This window comes from Saccoglossus kowalevskii, chromosome 18 (assembly GCF_978046115.1).
Source record: "Saccoglossus kowalevskii chromosome 18, keSacKowa6.1, whole genome shotgun sequence".
NCBI classification, from domain to species: Eukaryota; Metazoa; Hemichordata; class Enteropneusta; family Harrimaniidae; genus Saccoglossus; species Saccoglossus kowalevskii.
In genome coordinates this window covers 14,296,097-14,315,355 of record NC_140658.1, presented here as the reverse complement: position 1 = coordinate 14,315,355, position 19,259 = coordinate 14,296,097, and the positions used below count along the sequence as shown (strand labels likewise).

General features: G+C 35.9%; 2 protein-coding genes across 2 annotated transcripts; both read right to left on the bottom strand.

Annotated features, from left to right (window-relative positions):
* Positions 1 to 3,016: 3,016 nt before the first annotated feature.
* Positions 3,017 to 8,437, bottom strand: LOC100372754 (uncharacterized). Its single transcript, XM_002731583.4, has 2 exons — positions 8,400 to 8,437; positions 3,017 to 3,789 (listed from the first exon to the last, which is right to left on the bottom strand). The coding sequence occupies exons 1-2, from the start codon at positions 8,411 to 8,413 to the stop codon at positions 3,258 to 3,260; spliced, it is 546 nt and encodes a 181-aa protein (XP_002731629.1). The 5' UTR covers positions 8,414 to 8,437; the 3' UTR covers positions 3,017 to 3,257.
* A 7,850-nt stretch (positions 8,438 to 16,287) lies between these two features.
* Positions 16,288 to 19,041, bottom strand: LOC100372305 (small ribosomal subunit protein uS10). The gene is made up of 4 exons (XM_006812508.2): positions 18,903 to 19,041; positions 18,071 to 18,173; positions 16,940 to 17,139; positions 16,288 to 16,409 (listed from the first exon to the last, which is right to left on the bottom strand). Exons 1-4 carry the CDS (start codon positions 18,903 to 18,905, stop codon positions 16,353 to 16,355), a joined length of 363 nt encoding a protein of 120 aa, XP_006812571.1. The 5' UTR covers positions 18,906 to 19,041; the 3' UTR covers positions 16,288 to 16,352.
* Between the last annotated feature and the right edge of the window lie 218 nt (positions 19,042 to 19,259).

The following is a 19,259-nucleotide window of genomic DNA, read 5'->3' as shown; positions in this document are numbered from 1 at the left end:
TTCTAAATGCCGAGCGACACAATTATAGTACTGCACGACACTGCCTTCAACAATCTACGTAATTTTGACGTCATAGAAGAACACAGTAACTAGAGGGCGTTTACTGTACTCTTGCACTTTGTAGTTTTCATGTACATCTATCCAATGAAGCCGTGTGGAGCGAAACGTAGTGAACAAAAAAAATGTATCTCATTTGTTGAACAACCAGAAGCACTATCCGTGTAATTTTTTTGTCAGAACCGAAATGTTTTGTTAGCCTGCGCCATGTGAACAATGATGGCAATATGACCCGTGTTTTCATTTTCGTGCACGCCGTTCTAGTTTATTTTACTCTAATATGCCATGCTTCTGACCCCCCCCTCCCCCCAAAATAACAATTATTGGCTTTTTATTTGTCATATTTGAAAATTAGGTTCGTTCTGTACATCGTGTGACCTTTCGTGATGCATGTACATCGCCTCCATCATATCTGTGTATACCCGATGGCCACTGCTACTCTTACCGAGTAGCCACACTAGCTGCATGTAGACGTCAGATAAATCAAACGGGAAATAATCCCGCTGTGGTGAATACAGTGTAATTTACATTCAAATGTGGGCACATGCCCCCGGTGTAATGGGGGTAATGAGAGCAATCAGTAATAAAATACAAAAGATGAGCACTGAATGAGCAGATTGACTATATGAATGAAGAATATTATGAATAATTGGTAGTATTCAGTATTTAGGATTTCTTTATAGCTTTGTACTTGTTTTTGAAGTCGAGTAATATTTTCTGTACGGTTCGACGCTGAAATCAGTAGGGATTGTATTTGTATTTGTCTTTTGTATTGAGTTCCGATGCGAAAATGAAGAGGAATTCACAATATATATATGCTGTGTGTTTTTTATCACGGGACCACCTCTTTTACTAAAATATGGGTCATTTTCTGATATTGAGGGTCCGGGGAGCAGAGTATAGAGTTAACACAATCCGTCAGTGTTAATAAAGCGGCCATGTTAACTGTACTAATGGATTTATTTATTCCGGTCTCAGACCGTGACTAATGTTATTATAATTATATGCAAATTAGCATGTCGTGAAATGTAAACAAGTTAGAGAGGAGAAGTGGTAATGAAACTCAGCAAATTATTTGTTTCTTGATTTTGAGCTGCATTTTTTTCCAGAACGATGTTGCTTTTTCGGTAATTTTTCCTGTATATTCTTTACCTGTGCCACGGTTAGTAACCGTGCCTGTTCACATATTCTTTTTTTAAAATCTGCTCTACTGAGTCATTGGTGGACGGTATTTTACGTACTATCAATCTGTGTATGTTGTGTGTGTGTGATTAACCAGGGCAATGCGTAGTGACCCAATCTATGTAATACTTCGTATGACTCTGATTTTCGCTGATACAAATGTAAAAACTTGAATATAATATTTCGTGCAATAACTTTTTTATCACTACTTGTGATTCCGACGATTTGGGTTAAAGGGTGGTAGTCGTCGCGCTGCGCATGTGCGACAGTTGTGTTGATAAACATTGATTTTCCCACAATTCAATGCGCTCTTCTAATGGAATTCACAAGTATGAGGTTTGCCTGAGCGCGATTTGCACTAATTACCGCCGGCGACTCTTTCGATACCTTCCAATCACCTAAAAATTACCTAATTAAAGCTTGGTAACATCTCAGTTCGTACTCGTTGATCTGCCCAACAGTCAAAGTCGCCATCTTTGTTTATATGAGACCCATATGTCTTGCGCACGCGTGGCGCGACGACTACTGAAGCTGAAGCTGAAGAAAATGCGAGCACATTTTGGCTTCTTCACATTGCGTACAATGAATAACAAGACGACGAAGATGTCTGACAGCCAACAGCAGTGAACGTAGTAGGGAATTATGTTGATCTTTTTGCATTGATTTTCGGATGAAATACCTAACAGTCGAACCAATCAGAGAGCAGCTTGTTTGTTTACAGAATTGTTCGTCGTATCAAAATCCGCCTTGTATAGACGCTTCGACTCAGCTGTAATGCTAAGTTTGTTCGAGGGATGAACCAATCATACTCGTTTCATGAAAAATTATCGATTTTTGACACAAAATCTTCAACTTTGGTGAAATCGGTCGGTGGTCGTACTTTTTTTTTTTATCTCGGTTTGTTGGCGCGAAGTGTTGTTAAAAGCATAATGAGTATCACGTCTCAGAGCATGTATATGTTGCATGCTGCACTGTTAGTTGTCAAACATTTCCGGTTACCCTACCTACTCATTGTGGGAAGGCGGTTCGAAAATTTTATTTCATGTAAATGAGATCAAAATGATTTATTCCTATGCAAATTAGCTATGGTCATTCCACTAATGTTGTATTGTTCGATTTCATGAACTTGTATCATAGACCTTAGAAAGATCTATGCTTCTATACAGGGAATGTGTAGGACTTGGTTGTTTATTGTGAAAACTAACTTATAGATGTAATTGTTTGCATCGATAGTAAAAGCATGATTACATTCCCACAAAAACCGAAATCCACCAACTTCTCAGTATTTTTAGACCGTTACCGTGGAAACACTAAATCTGTTTTATTTTGTCTGAGGATCTTGGCGTGAAACTCATTGATTCCGGCAAATTATTTTTCTAGTACATGTTCGCTATAAATTTCTCGGATAAATTTAGTAATGGCGGCAATTTGTAAACTACATAACATTATTACTATATTGGTTTCTATAATAATACAATTTCCACCCTATTAGTATTTTTAGCGACGACGGATTTTTGTGACATCACAATGACGAAACGAGTACAGACCAATGGATATCGATGACTAGAATGGCCTACCTATTAAATACGAAATATTACATTTGCGTGACAGAAGTGTTTATGGACGCCATGTTGCAATAAACATCAAGGCATCTGCAAACAGACTTACACATACATGACATCGCATATTATTTATTTGCTTTACACAATTTGCGGATGTCGGGACTATTTTAGTGATTAAAATATTAATAATAATAATACGAACTTGGGCAATACTATCACGTGACATTAACACCTGTGAATACAAATTTATTTCTTTTATCAAAAATCCCAATTCGGGAAAGACAGATAGAAAACTGGAATACACGAGTAATATATCTCACTTCTCGTTCGCAATCTAATTCGCAATTTGATCTCAGCATCTTTTCCGGCCATCTCGTATGTCCCGATTATTTTCACAAAAGTCTTTCATTTGATAATAGGTCAACCTTTTGTCGGCCCTCGCAGACAAATCACTCGCTACCATACATCATTCATGTTTAACCCTTTCAATAGGAGCGGAACACGTGACACCGTGTGTGGAGAGTTATATTGGTGATTATGGAAAACTGGGCCGTGGTTACGCGCTCTGCCTCGTTTTGCTTCAACCGGCACGTGATCAGAAGTGTAAGTGTTTATTGGCCGCCTGTTTTTCAATTTAGATTGGTGCTTTCGGACGTTAATTTGTTCATTTGCACCTTTTCTCGAGTATATTTGTTGACCAGGGCTGAGAAGGTGAAAGGCGTTCCGGCGATAATGATCATCGATTCTGTCGTTTTGAAAGTATCCGTCGCGACCTAAATCGAGCAGAGACGCGGCGTTTAAATCAGTCTCCGTCCAACCATGTTCTTCGTCTCCGAGTCTGTCAATCACTGTATTATACGGGGATGCAGATGTCCGCCAGTTCCTTCCATCGCCATCACTGTAACTGTTGCCAAACGTTTCCACCTTCAAAAAGGATCGGCAGGTTACATTCATACACATACACAGGATCATCCACAGTACTATGCATCTGAAAGATAGAATAGAATTCATGTAAGTCGCGCCCCCTAGTGACAAAGTGCTTTTGTGATGTAAACCGCAACAGTTTTGTTGTTATCAGAGTTTTTTTTTTAGCTCCAATACAATGTAACCATACATTAACAACTAAAACGTTGCTTGAAAACAGAAGAAGTTTATAGTTGATCTTAGCACAAGATTATATAAAAAAAGTTCTATTTCCGTCCCACAGTCCCTTGCAAAATCTAATAGGGTAGAAATGACGTCATTTGTTTTACCTCAGATTATAACGATGCTATTGTTATCTGAGGTGTTACATTTCTGTCAACCAGCTTGCAAATGTGTGATGAGGCCAGCCGAAATTAAATCTGTTTCGTCAGTTTCAGGGGCAGCGCTTCGCTGTTTCCCGGCATCCCGGTGCACCATAACACTTGAGGCGAGAACCAGCCAAATAAAAAAGCCGCGCTTGAAAAAGAACAAAAGACAGATGTTCCTGCGGTTGGTGGCGCGATTCCTTATTCACGCATGCGCATATTGAGTTTATTGATATAAAAAAAGAATTACCGCATCGTTTTTTTTCTATAAACTTTGGACCAGAAACAAACCCTTGTTTTGCCCGCGCATATGTAGCTCACTGACCAAAACTAGCTTGCGATATACTGTAACAGCAGCGAAAAACACCATTATTTTATCTTCGGGTGCGAACGACCCCCTACTTCCACATAAGGTTGGTAAGGGTGTGAAGCCCACCTCTCGTAAACCATACTCACTTCTAAACATTTTTTTTTCTATTTATATACCCACTTCTAAACACAAGTGTTTTCAGCGAAAAAAACAACAACACGCAGCTTACAACTTTCGCAACCAATGTATTTATTCAGCCCTTTCCGGTATTTGGCTTTGAATATAAGGACTTGTGAACAGGTAAATAAATGCTACACACTTCTAAACAAAATAACGTGAAATGACACCCCAGTCGGGCGGCACATACCCGTATTGCACTTCTATGCAAGTAGCCCCCCCCCCCGGGCGAACGACCAGTTCCAGCCAACCAATCACTACACACGCGCGCAAAACGGAAGTGCGTGTACTAATATTCGTGGGTGGCACAAAAACATAAATGGCTCCTTTGATAATGACTTACAAGAGTAATCTTGGATTCCAGATTAATCTTGACAGATTACGCCGTATGTTTGACTCGATGAAATGTCAGCAAACAGTCACGGCACTAATGGTTTTACCAGGCATAAAAGATTCTACCGGGAGAAGTATTATTCACTCAGCAGGTATTGTGCCGACAGTGAATAGGCGTACCGAGGTATGAATACGTACAGATAGTTGCTAAGTAATTAGGAATGCGAAGAACGGAATCGACGATGTCACCCTCCCACTGACGATAGTTACTACTATTGCCGGTTTATATTCTGTGGCATCGATTTGATGAGCCGAAGTCATGGAATCTATTACAAAGAGGATAATTTCTAGCGATCGAAAGTGAAGTACTTTTGTACGATCAGTTAGCGCTATGAATGACACGTGTTTAATATTGCGATGGACGACTGATATCTGGGAATTGAATCGAAATTTAATTTGGCAGGAATATTCTTTTTGATGCATTTGATTGTTTGAGATGTCGGCGATGAGGTGTATATTTTTCGTTATTTTGACAAACAATTACAAGTTTTAAAGTGTTTTAATCTTTAGTAGAATTTGTAATTAAGCCCAACCTGTGCTGCATTTAATTACATACATCGCGTCTACCCATCGTGTATATATTCAGATAAGAACACGTGATAGAACATCAATTCAATGAAGTAGGTTTCTTAGCCATTACAAGACGCGTGACCCGAACCGTTCCGACAGAACCCGACACCACACGACACAACCAGATATGACTTTTACTAATATACATAGAGACAAACTATGAAATGTATAGTTACTGAGAGTTAAAGGGTGGATACGAGGACGCAAACGTAAACGTAGTAAACGTCCGAAGCCTGTATGGGGGGGGGGGTGTTGGTAGGCAAGGGTTATTTCGTTCAATGTAATTGCAATATTTTTTGTTCGTACAACGTAAAATGAAAAAATAAATTCCGTAATTCTGTAATCACAGGCTAGACGTACAACGTAATCAATCAAATATTTGTTCGTACACTGTAAAAATGTGTCATTTTTCTCGGTACGTACAAGAATTTACATCCAAATAAAAAAAGTCGTTGAAAGAATATTCCAGGGAAATTACATTTTCGAAACTGTAAAACGACTAGATGACACAATTCACTGCAAAATTAAATTTTCACTGTAAACTGTAAAAACGTCTTTTTTTCCCTGTAAATTGTAAAAAGCACTTTTTATTTCCCCGGCCGTAAAACTGTGCCAGCTACTCATTGCCCCCCCCCCCTCTGTATGGTTACTAGAACCACACACGGTTACTAAAAAGATCATTTTTAGTAACAGTGCTAGAAACGTGTTGAGTCTGAGTGCCGTACTTAACTACTGCGAATTTGACTTTGGTGGTTTTCTGTAGCCCCACCCAGTGTGCCGTGCTACGTAACTTCTTTTTTGTTTAGGACAATGACCCGTAGAAATCGCACCTGATTCATGGACGTATCACAGTGAACCACGTGCTACATTCACCTACACATTGAGTATCATTTGTTTTGCACATTAAATTTTCAATGCCGGTGATTCCCTCGCATATAATTATATTTGAACTAGGTCTTAGAAATAAACATGGTGACATATCGTGTTGATCAAACTAACCATGTAACTAAAAAGGCTCGAAATATTTTCTACTTCTCATGTTAAAGGGCGGTAGTCGTCGCGCCGCGTCCTGTTCGATATGGGACTCATAGCGACGTATACAACGCGTGTAAAATACATGGTTTATTTACATGAAATTCGAAGACGCGCTGCGCTACGAACACCGCGCTTTAAACGCAGCAAAACGTGGTCTGTTAATGAATTGATAAACTTCTATGGCTTAAACTTACTGCTGGCGCAATATTTCTGAAAACTTCTAGACAGCTAAATGTCTCGCTAGTTTGCATCCAGCCACTTCGCTGAATGCTTAGGTCACGCGTGAGTTCAACATACTTACAACAGATAGACCGAGACCACAGCAGGTGAATCATTGCATCTTTCTCTATACCACTCACCGTGAATTCCATTTTTGTGGCGAAATGGGCAAAACTTGAACGACATAAATATATATTCATATTTTTTAAATTTTATATTTTTTTAAAAACATATATGGACGCTGAATTACAACAGACAAAGATAGAATGTGTACATTGACTAAACGTACCCCTATGTTCGAATGTTATATTCTCATAGAGATTTATGAATTGTTCATGTGATTTTTGTTTTCACTTATGATTACTGAAACCACATAAAAACAAATGAGATTGGCGACAAATGCCCAGAATGCCCAGGCCCGTTAATTTAAAAAAGGGGGGATACAATTACCAAAGCTATCATTCAAACGACTGTGTGCCATTTTCTTTAAACTGGGTTTCTGTACAATATATTGTACTTCACCACAGTACATGAACGGACGTTTCGGCCGCTATTTTTTCTGGCGTTAGTGAATATGTTTTTAAAAACTGTTTAAGTGACAGGGCCAGAGCCAAATCTTAGCTGAACTGCTTGTTTAAACATAACCATATGAACATGATACATAGGTATCGATACTAAAATAATATTTCATGCAAGTAGTGGCCATTTTCAGAGCGTGATCTATAACTTATATTGACGTTAAATGCAATCGACGTCTTCTATTTTCCAATCTTTTTTATGTTGACCGAATATTAATATTAATATAAGCATATGCAGCTTAAATTGGTGCCTTACCGTTTTTTTTTTTCATGTATCATGCAGATTAATCTTAATATTAATTTTGTATTCTAAGAATGAATACAAAAAAGTGGTTAGTCAAATGTACGTATGAGACATGCGCAAATTTCCTCGATCGGAAGACGAAACAAGTGCGCCCGAAGCGTCCGGCTTTCTTTTTCAACATATCACAAAGAGCTACTTCTAGTGTACGTTTAAAATGACAAATTAAACTTCCGCCGAACATTTAACCGAAAGTGACATAGAATTGACATTGCGTTATTATTTCTTGTGACACAAAGTTTGATACAATAACAACTTGAAGACCGATACGACGATGTTTGTTTGTTTGTTTGTTTATTTATGTATTTGTATTGGGAAAGTGACGATACTAAACTAAGGGCTATTAGAACAAAATTGGAGTAAGGGTCGACAGAAATTCTGGGTGTGATTGCAAAAAATACATAGGAAAAAATCATGGTAACAATCCGTCATGACTCACTAACAGAAAAAAAAAATCTGCACTCAATCTAAATTTTGTGGAAAATATATTTCACACGGTGGAACAAATATTGCTCACAATTTTTTCTACCATCGCCCACTCGGAGTTTTTAATGGTCCTCCCCTAATCGTCAAAAATTCTCAAAGATACCGTTATGACCAAATAAACATTTACGAAATCTGCTAGCGAGCCTGAGAAAGATTCACCCTTCGGCATGGTTCAATACGATCAGCTCTGATGCGTTATCTGATAAATGAACGAAGCTAATATATAGTATATTTTCTTACCGTGTGCCGCTCATTTCTGCCTTACTTCCCGATGCAGTTTGTGCAATGCTTTAGCTGTCGATGAATATAAATCATGTCACGTACGTGACGTCACAATAGAAAGCAACGAATCAGATTGCTTGAACCCCCGCTTCTGATCACGTGCCTTCGTGCGCGAGAAACAATTCAATAGCAGACGACAACACGTTTGAACTTTAATGTATGACATGTTTAGGATTGTATGTTCACGTAATGTACTGCACGAATCTACGTTTAAAATAAAATTTATTGGCGTGAGTTTTGTCAAAAAATAATTGTTTATAATTCATACTATAACCTTGTACATTTTCAAATGATCGCATACGTACTGTGTACTGCACATTATAGCATTTGCCAATATTATTTTTTTCCGCATTCGGGCTAATCGTTTATCCAACAAAACGGTGGTCTACTTTTTTTTAGTTTTCCCCCAACTTAACGCTTATGACTGAAACTAATCCTGAAATATCAACAAACATCTTCTTCAATAATGGCGATATATCGCTATATCAGATGGAGAAATTAACAGGAAAACCTCTCATCGATACATTAATCCTGAGCCGAATGTGAATGTATGTCACAAATCAACTTGAATTCAATTCTGCATTTCATAAACAGCTATCCACAACAATACCATAGTAGATCGTTGGTACGTCATTGTGACGACGGTAAAGCTAAATATAATTACATCAGAAATGAAATAGTTACTATTTCCAACAGCAATACAAGATATATATATATACATATATATATATATATATATATATATATATATATATATATATCCATGGCATCGCCAATGGTATCTATTTACGCTGGAGATAGTGATAACTAGAACTCAATATTTTCAGTGGATATGTTTTTTGTTTTTTTTCATTTACTGGTTAATGTATCTTGTGTAAAGGATTCTGTCTTTTCATTTCAAGTTTACTCACATATTTTTACAATCTGATTAAAATAAGATCCTAGTTTGGGCTTTTTCCGTTTTTTGTTGTTGTTAATATAATATCATTCATATTTTTTTTTTATATATTTTATTTTATTTTTTTCAATATAATTGCTGCTATTTTTTTTAAGTTCTGCGAAAGCAAATAAATTGAAAAAATAATAATAAAATTTATGAAAAAAATATGAATGATATTATATTAACAAAAACAAACGAAAAAAAAAAAGCCTCAACTAGAATCTTATTTTAACCAGATTGATATTTTTATATCAGTTCGTTGTTTCCTGGTTCCGATCTGGTCACATCATCAAAAAGGCGATTTAAATTTCATTACGGGATAGGATAGATTTTATTGACATTATCTATGATCAAATCATGGGACTGTCAATTTCAAAAGCAGTTTCTTTGACGCGTATAGACGACAAATGAATGACCTCGAAGCAGTGAGAAAACGTAATTATTTGTTACATTGCCTCGCCGAAATATGTCTTAGATATCCCGACATCAATACTGAGATTGGTGACATGTAGTACGTGGTATTTGCGTATCGGAGTTAGTCGATGACGTCATTTCTACTACGTCACTCGAAAGTATGTGCGTATGTATATGTAACTGGTGAAAAGTTGTAGATTAGATGTAATGACAGTTGTAGCAATTAATATTGTAACAACATCTTATTTGATATTTAATATTCATCGTGGTGAATTCCTCTAAATGTAAAACAGTAATTACATACTAAAATTCATAAATGCGATCCAAATCCAGGTTTTAAGTCTATCGAACATGTTACTACGTCCAGTCGAAAATTTAATAGTTTGCAACAAACTTTGGACCCACACGAATAACAATCTACGTTTATATGAGACGTTGTCGTCAGCGCTTGTCATTGAATAAACTGTTCACAGAATGGATATGAAATAACAACTTTGTCTTTTTCACAATAATATATATGGCATACGGGGTATTCCAAATAAAATGGCTTATAAATTATTTGCAGAACACAGTTTACTTACTCAGATTCAACTTCTTCTTCACTTCTCCCTATATCGCGTGGTGTCCCACGAGGGTCAGTTCTTGGTCCAACATTATTTTTGAGTTATATTTACTGACTTTCCAAATTCTACAGACTATTTCAACTTATAGGTTATTTGCAGATGACTCAAATTTATTTCACACGTTCCCATCAGGTGCTGACACACATTTATCTACTGTTAATGATCATCTAAATAATGTAGTTGATTGGTGTGATGCAAATAAATTGACAATAAATTGCTCAAAAACAATTTACATGATTATTAGGGGCCAATGCACATCATTTAGAGTCGTAGGGTCATTGTCTGTAAAAACTTTCCCCATTGAACGAGTTTGAAATGGCGACTTTCGTGGGAATTGAAATTGACAGATATTTGACATGGGAAAAACATATAACAAAAATTACTAATCTTATCCGGAAAAAGATAGGCGTTCTACTGAAGTTACGACATTATGTTCCCCAACATATTTTACTGTCGGAACCCCATATCGCTTATGGATTAGAAGTCTGGGGGAACACATATCCCACAAATTTGAAAAGCATTAGAACAGCACAAAACAGATTGCCAGATTGATAACTTTCTCTGATTTTACTGCCCATTCTGCACCTATTTTCAAACAACGTAGAATACTTGATGTCCCTAAATTGTGCACATACTCAATTTGTAATTTTGTATATGATATTATCCATGGTAATCTCTACACTCTATGCAAACATACAACTTTAAGTACATTCAGCATTGTCACAATACCAGACAAAGGCACCGATGTGATTGACTTGTTCCAAAAATGAATACAACTATAGGCCAATTACCAATCTGGTATTACTAAATTATGGAACAGTCTGCCTGTCACATTAAGATCACAACCAAAGCATATATTCAAACAAAACACGAAGAATCCACTATTGGCGAGATACACCACATAACTTTATTTTGTTTCTTTATTATATTCTTCGCTTTTGTAAAAACAGTATTGTCATGAAGTACTATATGGCTGCATTTTTTCTATTTACCTATTCAGTTTAGCGCAAAATATCTAAATTATTGTATATTTATTTACGTTTAAATGAATTTGACAAGATTAGCTTCCTAAAGCCGTTTCAAATTCCTTTTACCTGTAAATGTATTTATTTTTTTCCTATTTCAGAATTGTATTTTTCACGAATAATACGGGTAATAAACCATCATATTTCAGTAAGTTATCGTTTTGTATATTAACATTTTACCCACAATACACTCCGCGTTTCTATGGTATTGACATTCTGCCCGAAGCTCCTTCAAGAAATAGTTTCGTGTCATGTTTCCACACCATGTTAACAATATACCTTGATGATGAATGACTGCATATAGATCAATACAATTTGATCAATACAACCTGGGGCAATATACAGACTTGATTACTCAGATTAGGTACGAGAAAATACACTGCCCGACACACCGGGGATGTTTTATGGTCAACGTGTCGCAGATAAATGTGATATTACTTTGATAATCACACCAGAATTTTAATGATGACTTTATCATAGAATGTAATGTATTGTAAAATATGCAGTTATAGTAGACTGTAACATTTACAAAAACTACCGACGTTCCGATATCCGAATATACATCTACTCATCGATCCTGATAATTTGTAACCGAAACATTGCACTAGTGATATCTTATAATCCCTACACGATAATGAATGAATGAATGAATGAAAGCGCAAACAAATAATGAATAAATGAATTAAATTTCATACACATAAGCAATTTATTATCGCGATTGTGGTATAACATCACCATTGCAATATTCATAATCACACATATCCAATTTGGAGTGATGTAGTGACATACAATTTGACCAGGAGCTGTTCAAAACTAGCTAAACTTGAAAGGAACCGAGTCCTATTTGGGTATATGTAGTAACATGTAGGCCGACGATTTGAAAAGAACTTAATGAGCTGTTCACAACTAGCTAGCATTGGAAGGAAATGGAAGCCATTATTATGGGCATTATATACCTTATATTGGACTTCATATATCATGTGATTAAATTTAATTACATAATTCAGTCTTTGCTACTTGCACCACCGTGAGAAAGGAGAAACTTGGATATGAGACTTGATGATACATGTTTCCCGCGAGTCGTGCCCTCTAGTGGCAACGCGCGACATGAAAGGTGGCAGCACAGAATGACGGAGTCATGAAGTATTCATTCGAATTAGCTATATAAGATACTAGTATAAGACAAACTAAGCTAAGCTGACATAGAAGATAAGGCAAAAGATAAGATAAGCTAACACATAAGCGAAAAGTTGATAAGCTATAAGACAAGATTAGCGTTCACGCACAGCTCTTTTGTACGGGATAAAATGTCAAATACCTTATCACGTGCTAAGAAAACGTGCGTGAACGCATGGGCTAAGTACGGATGAAATCTGGCCTGTTTTAATAACTGGTCCAGATCTTTAGCATGGTGGGCTAACCGTACAAATAAAAAGTATACCTTCCTGGTTACCGCGTTCCTTGGCCCGTACAAACTACTGTAAAATACTTTATTTTAGCTGGAATGAATTTTCGCTGAAAAGATTTTTTTGGGCGTTTTGTATGGAATTTATTTTCACTGATTTTTGACGAGTTGAATGTAAAATGTAAAAAAAAGGGTATATTCGCTGAATTTTATATTCACTGAATTATTCCGACAGCGAAATGGGCGAAACTTAATTCCAAGCGAAAATAAAGTATTCTACAGTACTCCTCGTGCATTACCGTGGCGCTTTATAAAGCTTACGTGCAACTGAATCACTACAATAATAAAATTTAGCCCTGACGGAAAAAAAGTATCTTGGCTCAGTTTCAGGAGAAATTTTGCTAAATCGGACAGCAAGAAAGCAAAGTTTCCTGTAATTGGAATGCAACTAAATATGTGGGAAATATGTTGTCAATCAACGAGTAAAGCATACTTCAAATGTCTAGACTTGTTGGCCAAAATATGTGGATCGTAACATAATGCTGTATATTTTATAACGATTTGAACTATTGTGGAAATCTGGGTCATTCAATAATGTTAAATTTAATTCATCGTGTAGGTTTACAACGTAAAGGTCAGACGAGTCGAAATTGATGCTACTCATAAATTTATATTTAACTATTTTGTATGAAGTATTGGTTGCAGGGACACTCCATCTAAACATCAAATAAGGATACGACGTCACGCGCAACGAAATAACATCATGCACAAAGAAATGTAGAAATGACGTCATGCCCAAAGAAATGTAGAAATAACGTCATGAGTGATTACAGCACAGAGCCTTGAAGTACTAAGTTCCATTCTAATGTGAAGTTACTTGAGGTATCAGTGAAACAACTATCAAATAGGCTAATTTATGTCAATTGGGTATACAGTTTCTTGTAGATCAACATTTTACAGTTGATCTACAGTGACCATTGTCCGATGTTATCAGTAAAGCACTGGCTGCATATTCCCATCTGCAACAGTGTTTCAGACATTAAAGTTGTGCATAATAATGAGGTCACATTACCGTATATGGTCATCTAATGTGCTGGTCAAATCTCTTGTTTAATGTCGTACTATAGAATTTGTTCCACATGCCTTTATACAAAAGTTTTCTAGATACTAGAATTATGCATACTAATGAGATCACATGACCATACCTGGTCATATGATACGTCAATCATATCTCTCATCTGATCCACAGAAAATAAACATCTTTTGGACAACAAGAACAAAATTGACCCAAAAGGTCCAATTCACTAAAAAATTTCTATACTTTCAATGTCTGAATGATTCAACTCCACTATATTTTTATTTTATTTATATTTCTTCATGCTAAGTTGTAATTTTGTAGTCTGTCTGCTAATACACCCCCCCCCATGTAATTCTAAAACTCTACATAGAATTTGGCTTGCAGAGATGCATAAATAAATACTACTTGCTGCATATCATGGTAGCAAATGATTTTTGTCATTACATTACATTGAGTGTGAATTGAATCATCCGAGGTGAGCTATTTACTTAGTGCTGCAGGCATTCAAACATTAACCTTTACACCACCAGACTTTTCCGCCCAAATTTGTCTGCTCTTTTTTCTTATATTCTTCAATATTTCTGGAAATGAACCCTAATTTTGTAACCAACAGACAAAATTTGACTAATTTTGTAACCAACAGACAAAATTTGACTAATTTTGTAACCAACAGACAAAATTTGAGTCAATTTTAAGTTTTTACTCAAAAAAATGTTATTTTTTCACAATCTTCTGAAGGAAAATGCAAACTATAAGCAGAACTACTGTAAAGGGGTCAATTATTTACTAGGTTTTAATTTTGCTTATTTCGCTGACTGGAAAATGCGCTAAATTAAAACCCAGTGAATATGTAAAATTTAGCATAGAACACATTATCTAAATGATAAAACTGTGAATTTAAAACCCACTGAATATGCCTGAAATGGAAAATAAGCAAAATTTAAACCCAGTGAAAATTAGTCATTTTACAGTATTTTGTGATGAAAAGAATATTCTGGTGGTGAAAACATTAATCTAATAAAGTATTTAGAGGATAGCACTTGTCGACTTTTCTGATTTAGAGACATTAACAGAGGTAAAAATTGCTTCCAGGACAAGCATTCCCCACCTGAATCCTCATCCTCACTAAACAGATTACTGTAAATAAAACACGTGATTTTGCACATGCTTGTGCCTGAAACAACCCAACATGATGAAACACATTAAATCTTTAGAAATGAAGTTTAGGCTATGTTGGGCAAGTTTAAACAATTTTGTTTTGTATCAAAGCTTAATGTACAATTTATTGTAAAATTAAATTCCATTATGGCAATAAACATTTTACTTGCTAGTAAAGTATTGTAACTGCTAGCTAGCATTCGTCAAGGATTTACTGACAATCCAAGACTATGCGTTTTTTCCCGCTCATATTCATTACAGACGCATTTATATATCAAAAGCAATTAACGATTCTGCAACAAACAAATGTGATGCGTTTCTAATAGACCAAATACACGGTGAATCTGTCTAGTTTTGCATACAAGTCAGTCTACACATATACTGAAGTGATAGAGTCAGCTGATTAGTAACACAGAATTCTGTGCAGTCTACACACGTCTAGACTATCAAGACGATTCTAGTGTACACTGGGAAGGGCACTCTGAATTTTATTATTTTTTTTTGAAATCAAAGAAAGCTTAGAATGAACTGTCGAGTTCAAAAGATATGGCATTATTAGAGAGGCAATACAATTTTAAGATTGGCCTTTCAAACAAGAAGCTTGGCAACCAATATTTGTTTAATATTTGAGATGCACAACATGAAAACAATGCAATTCTCATTATTGAACTTTTATAATACTTTCAGAAAATAAATTCGATTTTTATCTGTGGTTTTCAGACCACCTCTATCAGAAGCTTACCGGTAATTTAAATCAGTTTTTTGAAATATCAGAAATTGGGCAACATCGCTAATTAGATAATATGCACGTTTTCCACATTTCATTGTTAAATTAGTACATGGACCATAAATTGGCTAATTATGCAATTAATATATGCATGGAATTTTACCCAAAACTAACATTGACCTAGCATCTATGTACCAATTTTCATCAATACCCATTAAGCTGTTCTTTAGTGAAAGAGTGATTGAACAGCTTAAAATAGGTGAATCGTGCAAATTAGGTAATGGCATAGACTTCAACAAAAAACTAATCAAATCTGCGCATTAGCCCAAAGCATCCATCTACTAAGTTTCATTGAAATCTGTTCGGTGATTCTTTAGATATCAGTTGACCAGACACACAAGCACACAGACAGACATGCAAAGACTCAATTGTGAGCTTTACACACAGGAATAAAAAAACATTCACACAATTACAAATAAATTTATACGATTTTTATTGGTTGAGTCTTTGAAAATCAATATCTCACAATGGAAATAACATTTCAAACATCAGCGATGGTGACTTCAACTTCTACGCCGGGTTCAATACTGATTGATGTCTGTAGATGAAGTGTTAAGGATATTAAATGCGTGGTGAGAGATGACAGACCGAAGATGAGTTGAAGCACCCCCTCAAAACATGTGTAATTTGATCACACACACCAGGACTAAATTTCACAGCCACAACACACCAGTCTGAACTTCAAAATTTTGCGATATTCCACAAAATTGATGTGCACGTCGCATTGTCACAAAGTTGCAGAGGTGACAAGGAATGAATGAATCTATGCCAGTGCTCTCCCTATAAAGTTTAGTGATACTCGTGTACACTACAATGGAACAGAAACCAACTAATTTTTAGCAATATCCTGTACAGATACCCTTATATCATAACATATATTTTTAACATTATTCTCTATATACTAGCAGCCATATTGGAGCCTCATCAAAAAATCCCTACATAAATAACATGTAAAACATCTTGTGGTGATGTCGCATTCTTCATTCTGAAATTTTGGCTTGTGTAAAATAAAACAGAAAAAAACAATACAAAATAGAAAATGTTGGGAGTATGACAACAAAAGGATACAATCTGCTTGACAATCTCAGATGGGCTGTGCAAGTCGATAACTCTCTTGTGAATCCGCATCTGAAATCTATCCCATGTCTTCGAGCCTTCACCACAAGGGGTCTTGCGTGTGGTGATGCGCAGAATCTTGGTTGGCATACGGACAGGTCCCTTGACACGAAGCTGCTTGTCCTTGGCACCACGGATCAGATCAGCACATACTTTATACATAAAAAAAGAAAGAAATTTGTTAGTCTGAGATCAATCAACTTTAGATGCCAAATTTTTTCTAAGGACGTTTACTAGGACCTTGACCCCCAACAGGATATGAACTACCATTAGCGTCTTTGTAGCAGTCTTGACTTGATGCACCATTAATAAATGTTACAGTTGTAGTCAGCAACTACTAAGCACTCAACCTTGTACATGATTCTGACCACAACTGGCATTTACACTCGTACCCACATCCATGTTATTATGTATAATAATACTTCATGCAAATTCTGCATATATATATATATTCTTTTAGTTTGTTAAATAATATTATTAACCAGGGGTTTTCCTAGAAAAAAAATGAAGAAGGTTTCTGCGCCGTTTTAACTGTATCTATCGCCATTGAAATATTTTTGGAGTAATTTTAGTGTATTTGGTGTTCAGACACATTGTCAGCTGGTGTTGCTGGGAAGTTTTCATAAAGAAAAATATATTTGAGAAAGATTTCATGTTGTCGGGCAGCACGGAAGTGTGCAGGACAAGAAATACATTTATGACTTCAAATTCAATCGGCAATTCGGTAAGAGGATGCCAGCCGAGAGTATCACACATATATTTGATCACACTAGTTGAATTGAACTGCAAGATGTACATAATGTACATTCATATTTCAACAATTTTTATGACGGCTACCCATTCTAATGTTTTCATAATTAGAGAATTCATTTGAAGACAGTAAAAATGGTCAGAAGATGAAGCAGGGGAATAATCTAATATTTCCTGTAATTTATAATACTGTATTTGCTCTATTAGTAGCTTATTCATCCAACTTTTGGCTTATGTGTGCTTCTATTGGAAATGCACTTGTAATAGAGCAAATACGGTAGCCAACAATACCAATCGCAGCCCACCTTCAAATGATTAATCTTTTTTATTTACCTTTTTCCAAGCTTTTTACATTGCGGCTTGTCAGAGTAATTCTAATACGATGGATTGGTAGTTCCTCTGCAGGAGCTCCTTTACCGGTTTCCTTATAGTGAGACTACAGAAAGAAGAAATGTATTACAGGCAATTGAATGCAAGAATGAAGGGAATCTATGTGCAGTAGCGCCCTCATAGGGTCATATTGAGAACTTTGTGGGAATGACTGTCAGAAATGTTATATTGTTAGGCTGTATCCGAATAAATTCGTTGTAATGGGACATAGAATTATAGTTAGATAATTAAAAGTGGGCATCAAAAAAAAAATATCCATATAAAATACAGTCATTAGCCACAGACTTTGGGTCTAGTTTTGATGACAATGTTGTACATTCAGGTTTGTTGGCTTGTACTCGTCATACATAGAATTTATTACAAGTCAAAAATGCACGTTTGTGCCTATCCTCAAAGAATAATATATATGATGATTTGTAACTATTTTCTAAATTTACCCAAATGGAAAAAAATAGCTTGTTATTTCCAGAATGGCAACGAAGAGATTGAAACAGTTATTACAATATCATGGGTTCTTTGTAGGTACAGAAAGAACATTTTACCGTTTACATTTAATAAGCACATACCTCGCGAAAATTAACATCTGTAGTAATATTTTATGTGTTTTAGCAAAATAGGTCAACATGGGACCGAGATGCAAGGTTTAGTTACAACGCCATCTACGACACACTTAAGGTTTTCAACCGGTGCACTGAGAAAACCTTTCTAAAATACGCTAAACAACCACAGTAGTAAGTCTTTTAAGCGTACAGTTAGATAGAGGAGTTGTTCTTACCATGGTTTTATTAACTGGCCGACGTAATCGATTGCGAAAGTAGCAATGAACAGCGGTGAGCCAGGCGACTTGACACAGCTACACCAAAACGTGGACGATTCTTTCCAAAAAGGACGAAGCATGGCTACCCATCGTGCTTAGCGACAAAAAAAAATATCTTTATTTTTTGTACTACAAACTTTCAAAATCAATCAATATAAATTACTTCAGTTAAATACAAATATTGACAAAATTTTATTTTATTATAGCCATTCTTATCATATACGTAGTATTTAAAATTTTTCGAGACGAATTTCAGGAAATTATTATTTTCGTTAACAAGCGTCGCCGAATGTGGTACTAATTATATGGAAATAC

Coding starts and splice junctions, on each gene's coding strand:
- LOC100372305 (XM_006812508.2), bottom strand. Junction 17,140..18,070: donor TGTAAAAAGCTTGGAAAAAG/GTAAATAAAAAA, acceptor TTATGTATAAAG/TATGTGCTGATCTGATCCGT. Junction 16,410..16,939: donor CTGAGATTGTCAAGCAGATT/GTATCCTTTTGT, acceptor CTTCATCTACAG/ACATCAATCAGTATTGAACC.